Source organism: Alligator sinensis, unplaced genomic scaffold (assembly GCF_000455745.1).
Source record: "Alligator sinensis unplaced genomic scaffold, ASM45574v1 scaffold533_1, whole genome shotgun sequence".
Classification (NCBI taxonomy): Eukaryota; Metazoa; Chordata; order Crocodylia; family Alligatoridae; genus Alligator; species Alligator sinensis.
In genome coordinates this window covers 244,643-266,321 of record NW_005842330.1, presented here as the reverse complement: position 1 = coordinate 266,321, position 21,679 = coordinate 244,643, and the positions used below count along the sequence as shown (strand labels likewise).

General features: G+C 36.9%; 1 protein-coding gene across 1 annotated transcript in view; it reads left to right on the top strand.

Annotated features, from left to right (window-relative positions):
• Positions 1-21,679, top strand: part of LRP1B (LDL receptor related protein 1B) — a 1,375,759-nt gene that overhangs the window by 1,262,263 nt on the left and 91,817 nt on the right. The window contains exons 73-77 of the mRNA XM_006028602.1: positions 137-259; positions 514-651; positions 7,020-7,154; positions 12,402-12,521; positions 14,664-14,905. Of these exons, the coding sequence (XP_006028664.1) occupies positions 137-259; positions 514-651; positions 7,020-7,154; positions 12,402-12,521; positions 14,664-14,905 (758 nt within the window). The remainder of the gene's footprint in view (positions 1-136; positions 260-513; positions 652-7,019; positions 7,155-12,401; positions 12,522-14,663; positions 14,906-21,679) is intronic.

Here is a 21,679-nt window from a genome sequence, read left to right as displayed (position 1 = left end):
AGCAATTGAACACGCTTGTTTACCATGTTGATGGAAGCACAATAGAGAGGAATAAGCTTGATGAGAAACTTCTACTTAACTACAATGAACTGGTATTCACTTTTTTAAAAGGGCATCTGATGTTTTCTTCCTACAGGAAAATTTCCATGCCCTCCAACAAGGCCTTACAGATGCAGAAACAACAGGGTTTGTCTGAGACCTGAACAGATTTGCAATGAGATTGATGACTGTGGTGATAACTCAGATGAAGATCACTGTGGTAGGTGAATTTACCTTTCCAGACATTCAGATCAAAAGAATATACGAAGTCAATTTTATTACAAAAATCTAATTGTCCTTAAGAAAACTTAATTGCAAGTTTATAGATCATAATTTAAACTTTAAAGCAATTAGGCTTGACATAATTTGAGACTCCTTACAGCTTCCTGGTCATTTCCATTTTTATGTGCAATAATCTAAACAATATGAAATACTAATCTTATTTTATTTTACTGTTTATTTATAATTATATAGATAAAATCACATATAAAGCAAGACCTTGTAAAAAGGATGAGTTTGCTTGTAGTGATAAGAAATGTATACCGATGGAGCTGCAGTGTGATCGATTTGATGACTGTGGAGATGGTTCAGATGAGCAAGGCTGCAAAATAAGTGAGTTCTGTTGACAAGCTATCTGTTTTTCATGCTTATAGATGAAGAGAAATAATAAAAAAAAAGATTGTCTCCTTCCACACAAAAACTACCCAACAAGATGGTTCTCATTGATATGAAAAGTATTAGCTTGCACATTATTCAAGCTAATATACCACAGACTACTCCTTAAAACAGATATGAAGAAAATAACTTTGCAAAATAATACAGTTCTTTTCCTAAAAATAAGAATGAACTATCTGACCTAGTGAGTGATTCATTCCAATTTGAGCTCTTCCAGCTGTTTCAATTGATTATATTTTCCTTCGTATCATTCTATATCTATCAAGATTTTTTTTAAAGTTTGTGGTTTTGTGATATAGAGTTCTTGATCTGATAAATCCATCCATCTATAAATTCAAACATTGACAAGCCATACCTTCTATAATATATTAAAACTTTTTATAATCACAGGGATTTACTTCTGTTTATTCAATGATATGAGAACTTTTTCATGAACCTAAATTTTAGAGGGGTGGGGGGAGGTTTATTATGAAGAAAATATATTGAATTAAAAGATATTGTTCTGTTGGGCTACATTCTTAAATTGATTGCAGTGTCATGAGAAATCTGTGTATTTCCCAAATCCTTGCATGACTACTTCAACCTGAGTCTGAATATTTATAGAATGGGTGATGAAGGCTGTCAGAACTACTTTCATTTTCATTTGTGTCCTTTGTATTTTGTGGTGCCAATATACATGTGCAGTCTAGGAATGATAAGCATAAAAAGTTAATTCAGACTTTTTTCAAATTCTTTGGTCTTTTAATCCACTGCAAAGTCTCCTGTGAACAGCCATATTAGAAGACACTGAAATTATTTCTAAATTTAGAAAATCCCAAAACAGCTGTTCAGATTCCTTATAAAACAGCTTATCCTCAAAGTATCAATGAAGCATAGTGGTAATTTTTAAATTTTTCTGGGGTTTTGTGGGCCAAATCATCCCTTCACATTCCTTAAATATAATAAAGCTTACCTGCAATGGCAGAGGCTGATTTTTTTTTTACTTTTAAGCAATGTCTTGAGAAGTTTTTCTGAAATGTTAAGTTTCACACCCAGATAGTTCCCTTGCTCCCTACTATGAGAAGCAAATTAGGCTTGTGTTGGATGTTTGGTTTTTCCATTAGGCCCGCTATCAAAAAGTTCTATGGCCCGTGCTATGCAGAATACCAAAAAAGATTACCATAATTTTGGCTTTATAGGCTATTAACCTGTCTCATGTGAATCATGCCAGCTGCACTTCATCTAGATAACTTTGTATAATTACTTTTTTCAATGACTGGTTTATATGGGTACATTATCTGATACCAGGTTAGATCCCTCGGTAAAAACAAGGAAAAAAAAGAAAAAAATACCACTCTGATTCCATTTCCTCCTAAGCATAAGTCAGCACAAAGATGAGCATTTTAGAGTAGAGAGCTTTCACAGATTCTTGCTTCAGTGCAGGAAATCTTTAAGAGCTTTGACGAACACTTCTCTGCAATGGTTTAGATAGGGATGATCTTGCCTACAGCGGTAGGACTACTGCCACAGGAGTGGGACTGGCTGCTCTGAGGTCCCTTCCAGGCCTATTTTCAATGAATTTATGATTCCATTTAGTTTCCCAGTGAACAGTGTAGCTTTGTTAAAATGCACACATCTCTATTTGAGGCTCTGTGCTCAGTTGTCTTGCATATTGCTTCCTAAGGAAGCTTTCTAGGATAATAATCATCTTGAGCAAGAGAGTGGGAAAGCTTTTCACAGTCCTCCACAATTGGCCTCCATTTACATAAAGTGATTCTTTATACTTCATCTAGTTTTCACCAAATGCCCTGACCCCTTTCACTTAACTAGGATTCCTTCCTAACAAATTTGTTGAGTATCCATTATCTCTAATGTAAATAATAACCTAGAAGACCATTCTGAGACAGTTCAATCAGTTTTAGAATTAGGACAACAAAGATTATAACCAGTGGCATTAAGTACTAAAGTATACTAATTATTAGATTATAATAATTATAATAATTATTACTATACTAAAGTATTGTAATTATAGTAATTATTAGTAATTTCTAGGATAATATAAAATATTATCCTAGAAACCTTAGAAATCTATTTCTAAGCACTTGGAGAGGAAAATGATTAGGAACAGTCAGCATGGATTCACAAAGGGCAAGTCATGCTTAACCAACTTTGATTGCCTTCTATGACAAGATGACTGCCTCTGTGGATGCAGGAAAAGAGTGGATGTGGTGTACCTTGACTTTAGCAAGGCTTTTCATATGACTTCCTACAACATTTTCACAAGCAAGCTAAGGAAGTATGGGTTGGATGACTGTGAGGTGGATAAAAACTGGCTGGATCATTGAGCTCAAAGGGTAGTATTCAATGGCTCAATGTCTAGTTTGCAGCCAGCATCAAGTAGAGTGTCCCAGTTGTTGGTCCGGGGGCCAGTTTTGATCATTATCTTAATCAATTACCTGGAAGATGGGATGGAGTGGACTGTCAGCAAGTTTGCAGATGACATCAAGCTTGGGGAGTAGTGTATATACTGGACAGTAGGGCTAGGATTCAGAGAGACCTCAACAAACTGGGGATTAGATCAAAAGAAATCCCATGAGATTCGATAAGGGAAAGTTCAAAGCCCTGCACTTAAGGTGGAACAATCCCATGCACCACTACAAACTGAGGACCAACTGGCTAAGCAGCAGCTCTGCAGAAAAGGACCTGGGAGTTACAGTAGACAATAAGCAGAATATGAGCCAACAATGTGCTCTGGTTACAGAGAAGGCTAATGTCATACTGGGCTGCATTAGTAGGGACATTGCCAGCAGAGCAAGGGAAGTCATTCTTCCCCTCTATTCAGCACTGGTGAGGCCACATCTGGAGTACTGTGTCCAGTTTTGGGCCCCCCACTACAGAAAGGATGTGGACAAATTGGAGAGAGACCAATGGAGGGGAAAGAAAATGATAAGGGGGCTGGGGTACATGACTTATGAGAACAGGCTGAGGGAACTGGGTTTATTTAGTCTTGAGAAGAGGAGACAGAGGGGATGATTTAATAGCAGCCTTCAACTACCTGAAGCGGGGTTTGAAAGAGGATGGAGCTGAACTGTTCTCAGTGGTGGCACATGACAGAACAAGGAACAATGGTCTCTAATTGCAGCAAGGGAAGTATAGGTTAGATTTTAGGAAGAACTTTCTCACTAGGAGGGTACTAAAGCATTGGAACAGGTTACCCAGAGGTGGTGGAAGCTCCTTCCTTGGAGGTTTTTAAGACCCAGCTAGACAAAGTCTCAGCTGGGATGATCTAGTTGGGGATGGGCTTGCTTTGAGCAGGGAGTTGGACTAGATGATCTCCTAAGGTCCTTTAATTTCTATGATTTTATACTTTAATATGAATAATATATGGATATACTACAAATAAAAAGGAGACAGGCCAGCATATAATCTCAACATAAACACCTCGAGTATTTAGAATGTGTAATTGTACAGCATTAGTTGACTCCTGTCTGCTTATCTTAAAAGCAAAAGTACAACCCCCTCCCCCCCAAGTATCTGACACACACATCATTTATTATTGGTATCTGTGTTTGTCAATCTTAGCAGCAGAAAAACAATATTCTTCCCCAAATAATTATTAAAGAATGGGTTCTGTGAGCAGTTCTTTCTTTGGGCAGAAGGAAGGATAAACAAAACAGATATGCCCTTTTCTTTTCTCTTCTACCTTACACACTGTAATCTCATGTTCTTCTTCCTTGGGTGTTTTCTCACAGAGAATTAGTGAATAGATTATCTGCAGCCCCCATGCTGCAGTGTTTTTTTAATTCCCTTTTTTGTCAGTGCAGACTTCTACCCTACCTGGCCTTCTAGGGTAGGGACTTGCCTTTTGTTAGCAAAACATCCTTTCTTATTTGAAAGTAATCTAAGGAAAAAAGCAAAATACTGAGCATTATAGTTAGAAGTAGCTTGTCAGTGAGCCTGGCAAAATGAGTGAGGAAAAGGAACTCGCAATATGCATTCAGAGGGAGAAATCAAATGGGTTGAGAAGGAAGAATATAATTTGCCTTTCCTTCTTCAGTTTTGACAAGATCCATAACATATAAAATATATTAAAAATGAAAAATGTTCGCCAAATATTTCTAAATGAACAGAGTATATTCTGTTTGTTGTGAATTACATGAGAGGATTTAGGATTATTTTATTTCATCCAAATCATTTAACATATTCCTGGTTCTTGAAGGTGTTATATTTTGCAGATTATTAAAATGTTTGATTAGCTTTCAATTACTAAACTTTTAACTGTTTTAGATTTATTTTATCTTCAATTTAAAATTGGCTTTTGTTTATATTTAATATATCCTAAAAACAGACGAAAGTAGACATGCAGTAAAATTCAAACACTGGTCTATCATATATAACTCTATGCATATTACTCTAGTCAAAATGGCTTTCTTATCCACATCTATTAAAATCACAGTGCTATAAAGCATTGGAAAATGTGCATTAGTCTTAGGGTTGGTCAGATATATTTTTGAATTAAAACTTTTTTTCCAAAGCAAGACTTGGGGTTTTTTTGTAAAAAAAATTGCCACTTTTCATGAATTGCCAAACTAAGGCAAGACTGAAAAAAAATACACAAGCATTTTTTCAGTATCTTTCAACTAAAAAAGTTCTGCTTTTCCATTCACAATAACTTTTTGTTTTGAAATTTAATCAATTAAGAATGGTAAACACCAGAGTAAACATTCTAAAATAATCCATATGAAAGATGTAGTAATTGATTACTTCCTCACAACAGATTTAACATTTTGACATTTTGCCTGAGTTCAAGTTAGGAAAAAAAATTGTTGACTTGAAAATGTTCATAGGATGGAAAAACCCTAGTTCCCAATTAACTCTTTTAAGTGTTAACTCAATTTCACTTCATCAATTTCATCTTGTAAAGGCTATAAAGTATTTTAGAAAGCAGCATAGAGTATTTTCTTAACTGTAATCTCCTTTTTACTGCTGCATAAATTCTTTTATTCTAATTCTATGTATCCTACATAAAATATAAGGTATGCATAAATTATGGTTTGGGTATATTTTTAGGCATAAATAAAATTAATCTTAAAATTCTTTATCTTCTGAGTTTATTTTCTTACAAGATCAGCATGTTACAATTACCTATGGAATAAATGGAATTTGGGGGTATCTATGCATGTGCTCTGGTGTGGGGGGGGACATTAATTAGAGCAGATCTGAGTGCCACTCTAATTAAAGTGTCTGCAGCATCACGTGTATTTAGCATCCTGTGCTTCAAAATGGCAGCGGTGGCACTTGAACTAAAGCTCATATATAACTTAGACAAGCTTTAGCTCAAGTGCTCTCACCACTATTTTGCAGCACAGGGATGCTGAACAGACATGACACAGAGACTGCTGGAGCACATTAATTAAAATGTTCCAGTAGATTCATTTAATCAAGTCTGCTCTAATGCATGCTAATTAGCATGCATCTGAGCATACATCCAGCATATAGGTGCCCTAAATGTTCTACTATTCTTCTATAGAGGGACAATAACGTATGTAGGCTGAACAGTCATAACATTAATCAAGTACTCATTGTTAAAGTGCATATATCATTTACTCGATTTGAGTGACTGTTAACGAATACTGTAATTTATTTGAAAAAATGCATTTTTTTTTTTACCTCACAGACGACGTGTCCTCATGAGATGCTCACTATTCAGTAGCCTAGTAATCCTGCACAGTAGCACATCACAGCACAAACAGTGCTATTACTGAGCAATATGATTAGGCTACTGTGTGGTAGTGTCGCTAATAAGGCGTTCACTGGTGATAGTACTGGTACAATTCTGATGATTATACAAGTACTAAATAAATGTGTAGTAACCACTGCACATTAATGACCCTGTAGATGTGCCTAGTGGGTGTGTCTACACATGCAATTAATGTGACTGAATAAACTCTGGTGCAACTTGAGCTGGAGTAAACTAATCCTGACATCACCATCTACATGTGTGTTTAAGCATAGTAATTTACTCCTCCATTAGATAGAACCTGTGTCAGACAGGACTATCTGATGGTGCTGTAATTAGTCTACACCAGCCCAATTGCTGTGCACATTTGGATGATGATGCTTAACTGTGTAGTATATTAGTCTACTGCCCAGTAAAGCACACATGTAGACATGCCCAGACATGTAGACATACCCATGTATTTTAACAGAATCTGGGAGAAATTCTATCAGTTATTTCTACCAATTATATTATTACTTATAGATACCACTTAAATATTTTTTAAAGTCTTTTAGTGTTTAGAGCTATATTTTCCTTCTCTGCTTAGGTTCCACTGAACATATATGTGAAGATGATGTAAATCCTTGTGGAGATGATGCATACTGTAACCAAACAAAATCATCAGCTTTCTGTCGATGTAAGCCTGGATTTCAGAGAAACAAGAGGAATAGACAGTGTGAAGGTACAAAACATTTCCATCACTGCTAGGTTCATAGCTTTGTATTCTAAAAACATAGTTCTTTCATAAGGATTATTAGGAAAGTTGCATATGCGTAATTATATACTAATTGATTAATTTTAATAAAAATCATGTGTGACTGTAGAATGTCAGTTTACATGTAAGATTTAGAGCTCATGAATGTGTGTTTGAAATTATACATGGATCACAAAATAGAATATGTACCTCTGTTGTGAAACGCTACCTCTAGGAATTTAGTTTTGATTTATTCTAGCCCAAATTTAGCAATATAAATTAATTACCACAGGGACTGTGAAAGAATTAGCATCATTTTGTGAGAATATATAAATACAAGGAATCACAATAAGGATATAGCACTCTTTAATACTAAAAGGTATTGAAAACTGCATATATTTTGCTGTTGAGCAGCTTGAAATGCACAAGGTATGGCATTAGAAGCATTCTTCAAAGATATTCATCTTATGTTCATTATGGCCTCTGCATATTTATACTTGAGAATTAATCATCACTAAATTCTCCTCTAGAAAGTAGAGTGAATTCCTTATAGCACTGAATATTGAAAACCAAAGTTACAGAAGGCCTCGCTGGGTTAAATCACTTCAGATTTAATTTGGCAGAAGGTCCCTTTTATTTTGAAACACAGTGATTTTCAGGAGCTCCCTTAATTTCTGCTATATTTTAATTAAGTGTTATGTAGAGTGCACCGTTATGCATTCATTGTAATCTGTCATTGAGTCTTAGGAGTTATTAATCATTTCACCAAAAGCTCAAATTAAAAAAAAAGAATATTTAAGTGGTGTGTAATGTGCTCCTTCAAGTTCCTGGAGGCATACATGTGTACCTGCTTTTTTCTCTAGGGGTGCATAGAAATGTTACATTTCAACCAGCGGAATCACAGTTACATTGGTTGCAATGCTTTATGTACAAGCATTCATGGCATTCAGCCATTTTAAAAAATGACTGGTGTGGTGGAAATCTTCACTGCATCAGACATGGTTGAAGTGCTAATTGATTGGGGGGCAAGTGTTTGAGTGAATATTTGCACACAACCCCAATCAGCTGGGGAAGTGGGGATGCCCTCTAACATCCCAGAATGCCCCGTACCCACCCCTGCTCTATTGTTTCAGCCCAAGTGATGGAGGCCCTCCCCCTGACAATCAGGGGCTGGGAAACCCAGCTCTGCTCCACAGCTCAGAGACTGTGGAGCTGTCAAAGCCCAAGTAGTGCTGGTGGGTAGCCAGTAAAGGACCACAGCCCATTCCTATTTCTGCCCCTACCATTCCTGAGGCCCCTTAACCAAAGCCTCTCACCCAGACCTCAGCTCTGCTGTCTCCAAGCCCCTTTAACCCTTACCTCCACCCAGATATGGCCTGCCCCTGCCATTCCAGAGACCCCTGATCCTTCCCTATCCTCAAATCAGCCCACTCTGTGGTCCTTGTAGATCCCCAACCCCCCCCCCCCACACACACACACCACCACACAGACACAACACAGCCCACCTCTCTCCAATTCCCTCTTTTCCCCTTCCACCTGTTTCTGGCCCTCCACCCATTTCCCCTCTCCCTCTACCCAACACAGAACCTACTAGATGGACATCAGGTCATGTCAGTATGGGAAGTATGGTCAGGTCCTTGTGGAGGGTGACATCCCGAGCTTGGGGGCAGGAGGTGGGGTGGAGTCTAGGAGATGAATTCTGTCTCTTCTTGCCCCCAACCTATGGAGACTCCCCTCCCACATGATCATAGCCTACCCCTACACCCCCAGTTGATTTGAACTTTTGTACATTCCCTGAGATAATTTCTTCCATTACTGCTTGGTACATAGAGCCTTCATATTTAACCATTTCATAAGAAAGCCAAGTGTCTATACCTTCCACACAGAAAAGGCAATATGATCTTAATTTCTGGTTCTAAAATTGAATCTTAATTTATATTTTTGATAATTCTCTTTTGTATCCTCTAAACTAAGAAGCAGTTGATCCTATACACATTCCACAGCTGGGATGGTTGGGGAATATAGAAGAGGTTAAGTTTCCCTTGGGGTAATAGCAGGTCTAATCAGAGGTCAGCATACCATGTTGGCCTCTGGTAGCTCTTAAGAGACCCACTGGACTTTTTGCAGTATAGGAAACACCATTAGTAGGAGCATTGACAGCAGATCAATGGAAGTAATTATTCCCCTCTACTTGGCACTGGTGAGGCCACATCTGGAGTGCTAAGTTCAGTTGTGGGCCCTGCACTACAGAACAGATACAGACAAGTTCAAGAGAGTCCAGCAAAGGGCAACAAAAATGGCTAGAGGGCTGGGGTACATGACTTATGAGGAGAGGCTGAGGAAACTGGCCTTACTTATTCTGCAGAAGAGAAAACTGAGAGGGGATTTGATAGCAGCCTTTCACTACCTGAAGAGGGATTCCAAAGAGGATGGAGCTAGACTGTTCTCAGTGGTGGCAGGTGACAGAACAAGGAGCAATGGTCTCAAGTTGCAGCAAAGGAGGTTTAGGTTAGATATTGGGAAAAAACTGTCTCATGAAGAGGGTGGTAAAGCACTGGAGCAAGTTACCTAGGGAAGTTGTGGAATCTCCATCATTGGAAGTTTTTAAAGCCCAGCTTGACAAAGCCCTGGTTGGGGTGATCTAATTGGGGATGGTCCGCTTCTAGCAGGGAGTTGGACTAGATGACCTCCTGAGGTCCCTTCCAACCCTCATTTTCTATGATTTTAAATCCCTTGCTGCTCTTGCTAGTGACTGTATGAAACTTTGGAGGAATTAATGTAAATTTCTTTCCAGTTTTCATATGAGAAAATTTGCAAAGGGTGATCTTAAATTTTGAACTATTATGCATTCTTTTTTCTACCATTGGTAAAAAAATCAAATTGCATATATATAACTAATTATAGTTCAGCCTATTTTTGCCACCTCCTGTTCAAGTAAGTAGTCCTTGTTCAGGTCACTGGTACTTTGGTTACCAAGTCCAATAAGGATACTGACTTCCCGTCCCATTCCATTCAGCTTAAACACAAGATCCAGATTTGTCAGGCTTTCTGTTTATTCTTTAGATTTGCTGATGTGGTTTTAGATGTGGACACTGAGTATTAGAATTATTTTCTCCTACCCCTCAGTATTAGGTTTTCTCTACATTTCTGCTTTCATTTTCTGCCATGCTCTTCCAGCGTTTCTTCCTATGTTCCAAGGCCACCTTCTCTCTTCTGCTGTAGTAAGGTAGGCCTTGGTAGAGCTTTTAAAGTCTCTACCAACTGCGTAGTCTGTGGCAAAAAACCTCAAAAACTAAACCAAACCAAACCAAACTATATTGCTCAAGTGTATGCAGCTATGAAATCCTAAAGTAGGTATCCAGTTACAATCTGTTTGTTCACACAAATTTGTTAAATATCAGTCTTCCCCTTTTCACCAACAATTTGTTAATCTATTCTTCCCACTCAATTATTGTATACTAGTTAAGTTCAGAAGTAAGCATGATGTACAGACAGTTTGGGTTTTGTTGTTTTTCTTTTCTTTTTTTTCTTAAACTAAATTCATTGCATTTATTTTTTAGGATGTTCAGAACAAAAAATAATTGATATCAATTCCTAACTAAATTATCTTTGGAAAAAGAACATTTATCCAGTGAAATTCATAGAGAATTAGCTACATAACAATAGCTAATATACGCTTTAATAAAATTTACTTATTTCTGTATCAGTCTTCATTCATATCCTCAAAAGCACTTGACAGACTTTTTCTCAGAGGAAATAACAATGTGATTTGTACAAAAAATGGCAGCATGGAAAAATGCTAATGAAGAGAAATACCTAAGATAAAGAGCATTTTTTACTGAGAAGAAGCACTTCAGTCCTAGTTTGGGGCTTAAAGCATCAAGACAAGAAGACAGACAGGAGATAGAGGATCTAGATGTGTGTGTAATTTATCTTGAGATTAAAGCCAGCAATGAAATATCAGAGGAAAAAGGTTAGAAGCTTGAATGGAAGTTGTAAACAGATGATTTAAGCTCCATTAGAAATTTAAATGAAGCAATTAAAGAGATGGCATTTAAACAAGTATTTGAGAATATTGGGGACACCAGACTACTTTCTGAGGTGCTCCAAAGTAGTGATTATATAAAAAAAAAGGATAAAGTTTAGTGATATATAAACCAAAAACATCACAGGTGTTTATAAAAGCCTATGCATCTCTTAATTATTTAGTCCAGGGGTTAGGAACCTATGGCCTACAGGTCAGATTCAACCTGCAGTGCATTTGCATCTGGCCTGCAGAACCATGGCTTCAGTGACATTCAGCGGTAGGGGCCGAAGTGTGCCCCCTGGCTTCCAGCGGCAGAGTAGCTGTGCCTGTGCCATGTCACAGTTAGGTGGCATAAGCTCCCTACACCATGTTGGAGTTGAGTGGCAGGAAGAAGGAGCAGCAGTGGCTGCAGCCTAATGCTCTCCAGCCTGACCTGAGGCGGGTCATCTTGGGCTCTCCCATTGCCAAATGGGAGTTGGTCTGTAAGGTGCAATTTTTCTCTGCCTCCTATTGACTTCAGACTAAGCAAGTTAACTCCCTGTCTCAGGTGTCCAGTAAGGTAAGAAGGAGTTATGTAGCTTGAGAAAAGCAATCAGCATAATGTAAATATACTGTAGTATATTCAAGGCTGTTGAGATAAAAGTGCTGTTTCAAATATGAGAGAGAATATCTTCCTTTAAAAAACTTTCTTAAGAGCCTGACTGTGAATTCAGTAATCTTACTGATGAACATCTATTTACCAATTTCCCTTGGACTTCCCAAATGCTTGCATACATGATAACAGTTCAGTAACCTAAAGAGTTGGAACACACAAAAATAAGCAAGATGTCAAGTGAAGCATTTCTAATACATAGTAAAACACATTTTTTTAATATAATATCGAATGAGTCAATGGAAATGTTGCTATTACCCCAATATTTTCATCTTCCAAGTTCATTGCAAGCATTAATTAGTAAAGATGGAGTGACACAGGTAGGAAACGTAAGGGAAAAGGGAAAAACAAACTAAGATTAGAAGAGAATCACAGAGAAAATGTTTTGATCACATTTGAAGTAAGGTAAGTGGCGGTTTCAACAAAAGCATGAGTTGTATGAGGAGAGTACATCCTGTTGCTTAAAGAAGGTCTGAAGTGTTTGGGAGTTACTTAGAGTGCTAAATACTTCAGTCAAGCATGAATTATACTATGATGAAATTCTTTTTTTCCTTAGACATCAATGAGTGTATGATATTTGGCACCTGTTCCCAACGCTGTACTAATGTTAAAGGATCATTCAAATGCATATGTGAAAGAAATTACAAGGAAAGAAATAACAGCTGTATAGCAAAAGGTAAGATTATGAAAATCAAAATGAGTTGTGATGCTTAGCTAATTATTTACAGGGTTATTTAAATAGTGAATTGATAATAATATATAATTGATAATAATATTACTATATTTAAGTCCTGTTAAGGAAAATTAGAAATATTTTAACTGAAATTTCCTTAAAATTAAAATACCAGTTTGTTTTTCAGTAGCCATCAGCAAACACACCCTTCTGGTGCATTTCTGCAAAATACAGCTTCTCTATTTTAAATTTAATTTAATTTAACTTCCCACAAGGAAAATAAGAAGATTATTAATATTAAAATACAAATGTGTATCAAATCAATGATAAAGGTCTTATCAAATCATGTAGGTATTCTGCTGAACATTTTAGAGACCAGAGCCTAGAGTCAGATCTTTTTCTTGGTGACATTGTTTCATGTTTGCTGCAAGTGTGTAGCAGGGTAGCTGAGGGTTTGCTGAGAAGCCTTGGACAAGTTATTTTCAGTAGTGTGATAGTATACATTGGGCAGAGATTGTCAGTATACTACGTACACAAAATGCTGTACTTTTCCTGTCACAGAAAAATTTCAGTCCTTAGGAAATACTAACAATTGCTCTACACACACTAAAACATCTATGTGCATTCACAATCATCATCTACTACTGGAGGAATAGATAATATCAGCCAGACAAAGGGTCAGACTATGTTGCTGATAGTGAGCAGTTGTTTGTATTTGTGAAGAACATCCAAGAATTGCACATTAAGACTGTGTAAAGACATTTGGGGAGGTTAGGGGGAGGTTAGATTGCATTTAAATGCCCACCCAATTTAAGGTAAATCAGGATGGGGCCTGTTAATGGAGGATTGGGGTGTCAGGGGGCCAGCGAGGTCTGCATGAGGGTTTGGCAGGATGAGGAAGGTTTATAGGGTCCACAGAGGGGCTTGAGGGCTCTCTTCCCCACAGCCTAGGATTATAAGTTATTTTTTAGACCCCCAACTCCTGGAAGAACAGCCCCCACACCTGGTGAACAGCCCATTTACTTGCTCAGCCCCTGCACTGGTGAATGCCAGAAAAAGCAGCATAAGAAGTGGCTTGGAGGATGGGGGTTTGGTGGCATCAGGGGGAAGTCGTCTATCTAGCGGTCAAGGGAAACAGCTGGGAGTGGGGGGAGGAGGGGGCTAAAAATAGCCCCATGTGGAGGAGGGTAGGAAAAGCACAGCCCTAGCACTGGGGCTGGTGGCTGGGCTTTCCCAGCCTTGGGGCTGTGCTAGGAACTATACAGATGTTGGACAGTTAGATTGGTCTAAAAATGGTCAACCCAATCTAATCTGAGTTAACTTAAATGAGGTTGGCCAATTTTAAATCAATCTGTCCTGAACTTTTGTACAGTTTGCACTTACATACACCTAACTAGTGCAAGAGCTGCACCTGGGCAAGCTAAGTTATATTGGGTGGCTATTTTTAACCTGATCTAACTTTCCTGTAACCTTCCCGAATGTCTGTATGAGCCTAAATTTGCCTTTTGGTATCTCTACCCATGAATTCTGAAGGAGAATTGTTGGCTAGTTTCATTTTCTAGAATGTCTTCCCATTCATATGGCAAGTGGTATATATAACAATGTGGCACAGCACTAAGCCACTGTTTCCTCTTGTATTTCTTATGAAAGAATTCTCTTTGTGTACAGTTTTGAGCTATAATTGTCTGGTTAAAGTCAATTAAAAACCCCCATTAGTTTCAGTGAAAACAAAGACATTCACATTTCCAATTTGGCAGAGCAGGTTCATAAAACAGTTCTGAAATACTGACAGGTTTGGATTGATATGTTTATTTAAGATCTTTAAAGTACAGAGTAAATAGTGAATATGATATATTTTGATCTCTTCCCTTACCTTTTTGTCTGTCTCTTTAAATTACACACTCAAGAGAAGAACTGAGGATGAACAACATCTAATGCATTGTAGCATTACCAGAACATTATACTTACTATTACTACTAAAAGTGTTGTAGTGTTTAAAAGCCCAAACAATCACAAGCCAAGTTAGTTGTTAAGATTATGAAATTATATTAAATGAACATGAGACAAAAACACAAATGAACAATATTCATTATTGTATTAGTTGATATTTACTTTATTTTTGTATTTCATTATAATAATCTCCAGGCTCTGAAGATCAAGTTCTCTACATTGCTAATGACACTGATATCCTGGGTTTTATATATCCATTCAACTACAGTGATGTTCATCAACAAATTTCACATATTGAACATAATTCAAGGATAACGGGAATGGATGCATATTATCAAGGGGATATGATTATTTGGAGTACTCAGTTTAATCCAGGAGGGATTTTCTACAAAAAACTCCTTGGAAGAGAAAGAAGACAAAGTAATAGTGGTTTGATTGTAAGTTGAAAATTACAAGATGAATCATTTCTTTATTTACTTATTTTTACATTTCAAAGCTATACATACCATTTGTCCAGGATGAATGATCTAATTTATACAGCTGCATGTGATCATATATTAAATAACAGGTCCACCTTATCATGTGTTTATTGAAATCCTATGTGCTTCAAAATAAATCACTTGTGCCTTTCTGTAGTAATTTTCTAGGACAATCGTATTCTGGAGAGAGTTTTCAAAGGTTCACAGGGGCCCCTTGCTATAATTCTTCCATGAAAGTGAAGGTTGGTATCATGCATCTTTGGACTTGACCCTCTCTCTGGACACTGCTACATATTTGGCTGAGAAAAATCTCCTGAAGTGCTATATTCAGATAAAGTACATTTAATATCTGAGAGGCAATGATTTTTTGTGATATCTTTTATTAGACTGGCTGAATAGTTGGAAGAGCTGTTGGACAAGCTGTCAGTCTTCCATGTGCCCTTCTTCATGTCACTTTACTATCAGTAATTTTTTAAAACACAGTGTATCCTTCCTTCATTTTATTTGGACAAATAGAAGTCCCCCTCTCACATATTTCTTTCTTTGCGAAAGTCCACAAATTTCCTGAAATGTGAATTTTGGCCAATGAACAAAATTGTTGAGTCCTTTTAAGAGTACTAATCCAGGGCATTGAGATCTGATATAGACATAACCTAACCTTATACAAATAATTGCCAAATGAGTTATGCTAGTCCTGTTAGAGATGTCAGTTTTTGGTGTTTGTGTTTTACAAATAAGCATGTCCTTTTCAAATTAAAAAAACCCAAAACTTTATATGTGCAAAACAAAAAAGGCATATTAAAGTATGATAATGTATATATCTATGGTCTATTTTTTATCATTCTTAATACTTTAATAGCTTATTCAAAAAATATTTTCAGTTCTTACATGATGTTCTTGAAATGGGACCCGTTCCAATTGCTGTTTTTTCAAGTTTTTAAACCTTCCTGGTCAAGATATTTAATATTGTTTATTTCCAAATAATATGTGCAAAAAAATAATCTGACTGAATTAAATGGAACCAAACTCTTGCCACACAAGTTTTGTAAAGTTAAGTGCAGATTTTTTTAACTAAGACCTCTGGGAAAACTGACAGGTTCTGAGAAGTTTTAAGAATAGAAAAAAATGAAAGGGAATAAAACAAGTAGTTCATATAACTTAAAGGATAAAATAAATTAACTGGAAGGAGTGTATTCAGATCATAGAATTAAATTCCAGGAAACTAAGAGTGTGTTAATTTAAATACTTAAATAGAAGTGGGTGAATAGTTGGAAATAGCATTGTTGAATGTTAACATTGAAAACAGGTGAGTCCTACCTTGTTATGTATGTATATAAAATATACATACATACATACATATGTTTATGTATATGTATATATATCTATGTATACACACACACAAACACAGTTGCATAATATGCATTATATAATATATTAGGAAATATATACTATTGTTCATATTTAGTATTACATGTCATGTCACGTCACGTTATGTCACGTCACATATTATTGTGTGCAAAATCTTAATGCTGGCATTAAAACATAGTGAACCATAGAAGTCAATGGTCAGTTTTCAATGTGACAAAAAGTTATGAACTTTGTCCCACGTGACTTTCCAGATTATTAAAAATACTTTCATATAAAAAAGGTATGTTCCAATTTGACAGTTTAGCAAATTATAAAAATATTATTTGGGATACCTTCATTTACAGAAGCTGAGGTGGAACTTCAGAGGTAGTCAACAACAAATCTAAATGAATGAGTGGTGTTACAGCTAATTAAATTCAGTTGTTATAAATACAAGGGCATGGGCACTAGCAAGAAAGATTTCAACTACATCTAAGCTTTTGGTGAGCTAACATAAACTCAACCATTTGGGGGGGGAAATCTCTGCACACCAACTCTTAATGTGCATAGTAGACAAAAATGGTGTTTGAATGCAAATAAAAATGGAAAATAACAGGAATATATTGATATATGCATTAATCAATCTATATAAATACATATACAAAATATTTTACATGTAAAATCATATCCTCACCAGAAATACTGTGTTCATGTGTCATCACATCCTCTGACAAAGCTACAGTAGATAAAGCATTTGCAGAGAAAAATGATAAAATTGATAGACATATAGAGACTAAAAATTGTGGGGAATGTTGAGAGAAGAAAGACATGGATATTATGACATTCCAAATAAATATGAGCTTCATGTCATTAAAAAATTTAAAGGGGAGATGTACACTATTTTGTATTTATTATCTTTGTGGTGTATGTAATTACATGGCCAACTGCATGATCCTGTTATGATGCAAAAATAAGCTTAACATTTGTGAACAGGCATAAATGTCACTTCACCCTCATAAACAGAAGTGCTGATTTTTCCTTAATGTTCTTTCAGGCAGTTTTTACTTGAAAGAAAAATCATGGTAGATTGATAGTCATTTTACTGAATGCATTTCTAAGCAATTTTAAGGGCTCATTAGCATTTCTATGAAGGTAATGATGTGACCTTTATGTGTTTGTTTATGTTAGCAAGCCAAAATTAGATAATCTGATTAAATATTTAACATCTATTCTATTTGATTTTTTGAGCCAACATTAAGGCAGAGTGGAAATAATTTCCCTGTGACTAGTTCCTTCTTTAAGCCAAGGGTTGTCCTGACAGGGATATTTTCTGAGATCCTAAGTTTTCCACATCCAGTGTGACTAGTACTGTATGTTCTCCCTAAAATATAAAATCTCTTCTGCTTGTCATTTAACTTTTATAATTCTGCAAGCAAAATTCAAGTTCAAATTCTGAAGACTTCATTCTAGTTCATTTTCCTGGTAAATGACCATTTCTTCTTTCAGTATCTTTACACATGGATTCTAGTCTGGCTGCGTATATTCTCCCTGGACAAGAAATCAGAATCTATTATTAACCAGCAGTGCCAGTTGGGGTTCATTCATGTATCCTGCATGCCCTGGCAACACAGAGACCAAGATAACCCCAGTCCCTGCTCCATTCATTCCAGAAGTGAGTCAGAATAACCTTGAGTATCATCTTAACTACTTCATTTCTTTCTTTTTAAGTACTTGCTAGTGTAGTTACTGTATGGTTTGATAAATTATTTGATCCTATTGCCAGAAAAAAGAATAGTTGTTCATTAATTAAGATGAGGCAGGTCCACTACCAAGGCTTACTGTTCAATAGCTGATTCAAAATCTGGCTTTGAAACCTACCCATTGTCTGATTAGTTCATTTCTTTAAATGATAATCACATGAAGCATCTTTTCTCCTTGAGGGAAGCCCATCTCCCTACGAAATATGGAGTTTGTAAATCATCTTGTAAAGTTTATTTTTCTTTTTCAAAACCCCATTCAGTTTGGGCTTCATCCACAGGAAATGTCACTCTGGGCTCTCAGGGAATAAATGAACCTCATTCATCTTTTAAAATCCTCCAAGATTGTATCTTAGACATCCTCATAGCAGTTAGTTTCTCCCACTGTCTGTGGAATAAAGGAGCACAGCTTTAAGTCTGGCTTTCCTATGTTACAAAACAATAACAAGCCAGTACAAAATACATGACTAAGTCAGGAACAGTGAAACCAGTATTGACCATGTTACTGATCAAAATTGGTTTCTGCTACATAGTTATGAGTATCAAAGACTATAGTTAGGGTGACCATATGTCCTGGATTGGTTGGGACATTCCTGGATTTCAGAGGCCAGTACCAGGCAGCCAGTGAAAACTGTGAGTGTCCTAGGCATGAGCTGTGAAATAGGAAGCCCTAAAAGACAACAAAATTGCCCTATTAGGTTAGCTTGATTAGTGGAATGGCCATTAAAAAGGGGATTGTTGATACTTGTGAAGGTAAGAACAGTGTGTCATTAATGGGCCATTGACTCTTTAGCTTCCTCAATAATAATATAGCAGCAGGCAGGACGGAGGGAACAGGGGAGAGTGTCCAGGATTTCACATTGCCCTGGATTTCATATTGTCCCATATGGTCACCCAACCTCTCTTTCATATTATCCTATAGTACTATCTTTCATATTATTCAGTACTGATACTGAGTACCTGTGTGGTACTGCCCTTCACGCCAGTACCAACTCACCTGATAACAGTACTTCCTTCAGTACCAGAGCTCCTGGTATGAGTAGCTTCTATAGTGGGGTGTTTCATTACTCCAGCAGAACTGCAGTATCACTCAACAACTGGTTTCCACTCCATGAAGTTCAGACCGATCTTGGTTCCAGAACCATACACACAATTCTGGAGAGCTCTCTTCTCCTAGCCAGCACTCGAGAGCACCTGTGCTTTGAAATCCCCTTCATGTTTCAGTGCCTCCAACTGAAGAATTTTCTCTCCACTATTTGTGCATACTTTGAGCACCATTGTACAGCCTCTTCTCCTTCTACAAAGCTCAGAAGTCTTCCTCCCTCCCCAGTGCCCCGCTTCTTGATGTTACTCTCTTTGCAAATGATGGCATACTATTATGGCCTTCAAACCTGGCCATACGGATCTTCTTAAAGTTCCAGATTCATGGTATCTAATAACTGAGTGAGAGAGTGTCTTGACTTTTACTATGATTGAAGAATTTTTCCAGAGAAACAGCTGTTGAGCGAACGTAATTGTATGCATCACCAACTGTAGCAATTTCATCATTGTTTCTGCATGAAGAAGCCACTCTAGCAGTCTTTGTTATAACAATAGCAAGGTAAGTGTAAGACATTTCAACAATTCCTTAAAGGATAGAGATTCATTCAGCAATAGGGCAAGAGAAGCCATAGAAACACAGAACTGTAGTTGGGAACCCTATTGGTATTGGAGCTCCCGGGTGTGGGAGTGCACCCTGAGTACCAGTGGCTAGGAACTCTGTCAGCTGATCACGGCTCCCAGCTAGGACCTCTGATCATTTGACCCATGCTCCAAGCCACATATTCAATTAAAAGTGTCATAGAAACCAGCAACAAAGTTATTACACATATTTTGTGTTACAACTTGATCACTTATTCCTCATTTTATCATGACATTGATTTAATGAACATGTACCCAGGTCACTACTTAAGCCGTGATTTAGTAGATAAACACATCTTAAGTGAAACATGTCTCAGGGGTCCTGTATCATAGCTCACTATTTATCCGAAGAGTAGTAAAACATATACTCCAATCTGTATCACATATCACATCGACAAATCACCTTATGAAAATAAACAACCAATAATATACTGCTGATAAAGAGCAGGGGAAACTAGGGCACTGCCAATGTGCTACCACTTCCTAATAATGATTAGCTTAATATAATATGCCCAGATGATCTTAGGAAAGAAGACCATGGAAAAAAGACCATCCCAATCAAGAAAAGCCATATGACAACCCTCCTCCCACCCTCCCCAACGCAAAAGGGGAGGGAGTTACCCTCCCTCAAGTCTTGACAAGCTGTCATGGGGACATAATTACTTCTTGACCCCAGATCTGATGGTGAGTTTGAGACTGAGCAGAAGAGCAAGATTTTGCAATCAGGAACCTGAGAAATTTCAAAGTACCCATAGGGTCATTAGCAATCAGTCAGAGCTGTAGCCAAGTTCAGTTCTTTGGAGGAAAGTGAAAAAAAAAATCCTTCCTAGTGCCTACAGGTAAGCTAAGCTTGGATTTCCTAAATACCTTCTACACAGAGATAGCTACTTTTATACCCAGACCTCTAATAATGTTATTGAGCTCTCAGAACAGTTCATATTCTTTTTCTCCATTTTTTTGTTCAGAAAGCCATTCTAAAGCTTTACTATTCAAATATAGTGCCCTCCTAATTTCCAGTCTAAATTGGTAGACAAATGCAGTCATTTTCATCTTGTGCTAACACTGTTCTTTAAATCAAATAACTCTTATCCTCCTCTGATATTAACCCCATTAATATATTACAAACATAGTAAAATACCCCTTCAATTTGAATTTTTCTAAATTATACTCATCTCATAAAATAAAATATCCCTCCCTTTACCATCTTAGAAGTCTTTCTTTGGAATTCAAGAATTTTTTGCACATAGATGGCCAGACCTCTGCACACTGTTCTCAGTGGGCTGTTACTAATGTATTGTACAGTGGTACTTGTACTTATTTATCTCTACTGAACTGCACCTAACACACCCTAGAATTACATTAGCCTTTTTCATGTGCAGATCACAATGGCCGATCAACATAATCCTAAAGTCAACCAACTCTCTTTCTTCCTTCCCTGCCTCCAGTCTAAAAGCCCCTCTTTTCTCAATCACAATGTTAAATAGAATGGATCCTAAAACAGATCCTGAGAAACTTTGCTAGTAATATTTTTTTCCAGTTGGATAACTCAAATTTTAGTTAAACTTTTAGCATTCTCTATCCAATGTCTAGGGGCCAAGGTGTTATGCCCATATACAAGCACATTTTGGACCCATGGACATATTTAGCTTTAGTCTTTAGCGTATCAAGGTTTAGTCATCAAAAGTTTCGCATCTCATTTAAGTCATTTGCGTATTTTTATTTCTATGTTCCAGGTACCTTAATGATGATGGCTGACATGAGAAGTAAAAACAACCTACCCCACATAAGTTCAACTTGAAAGAGAGTGTGAAACATATAGGATCCTTTTGACATGCTCCTGTTTATGGGAACAATTTGTTGCAACAATTCTGAGGGCATGGCTAGATGCTGTAGAGACTGAATAAAATTAATGGTTATAAAAATTACAGTGAGGGACACATACATACAT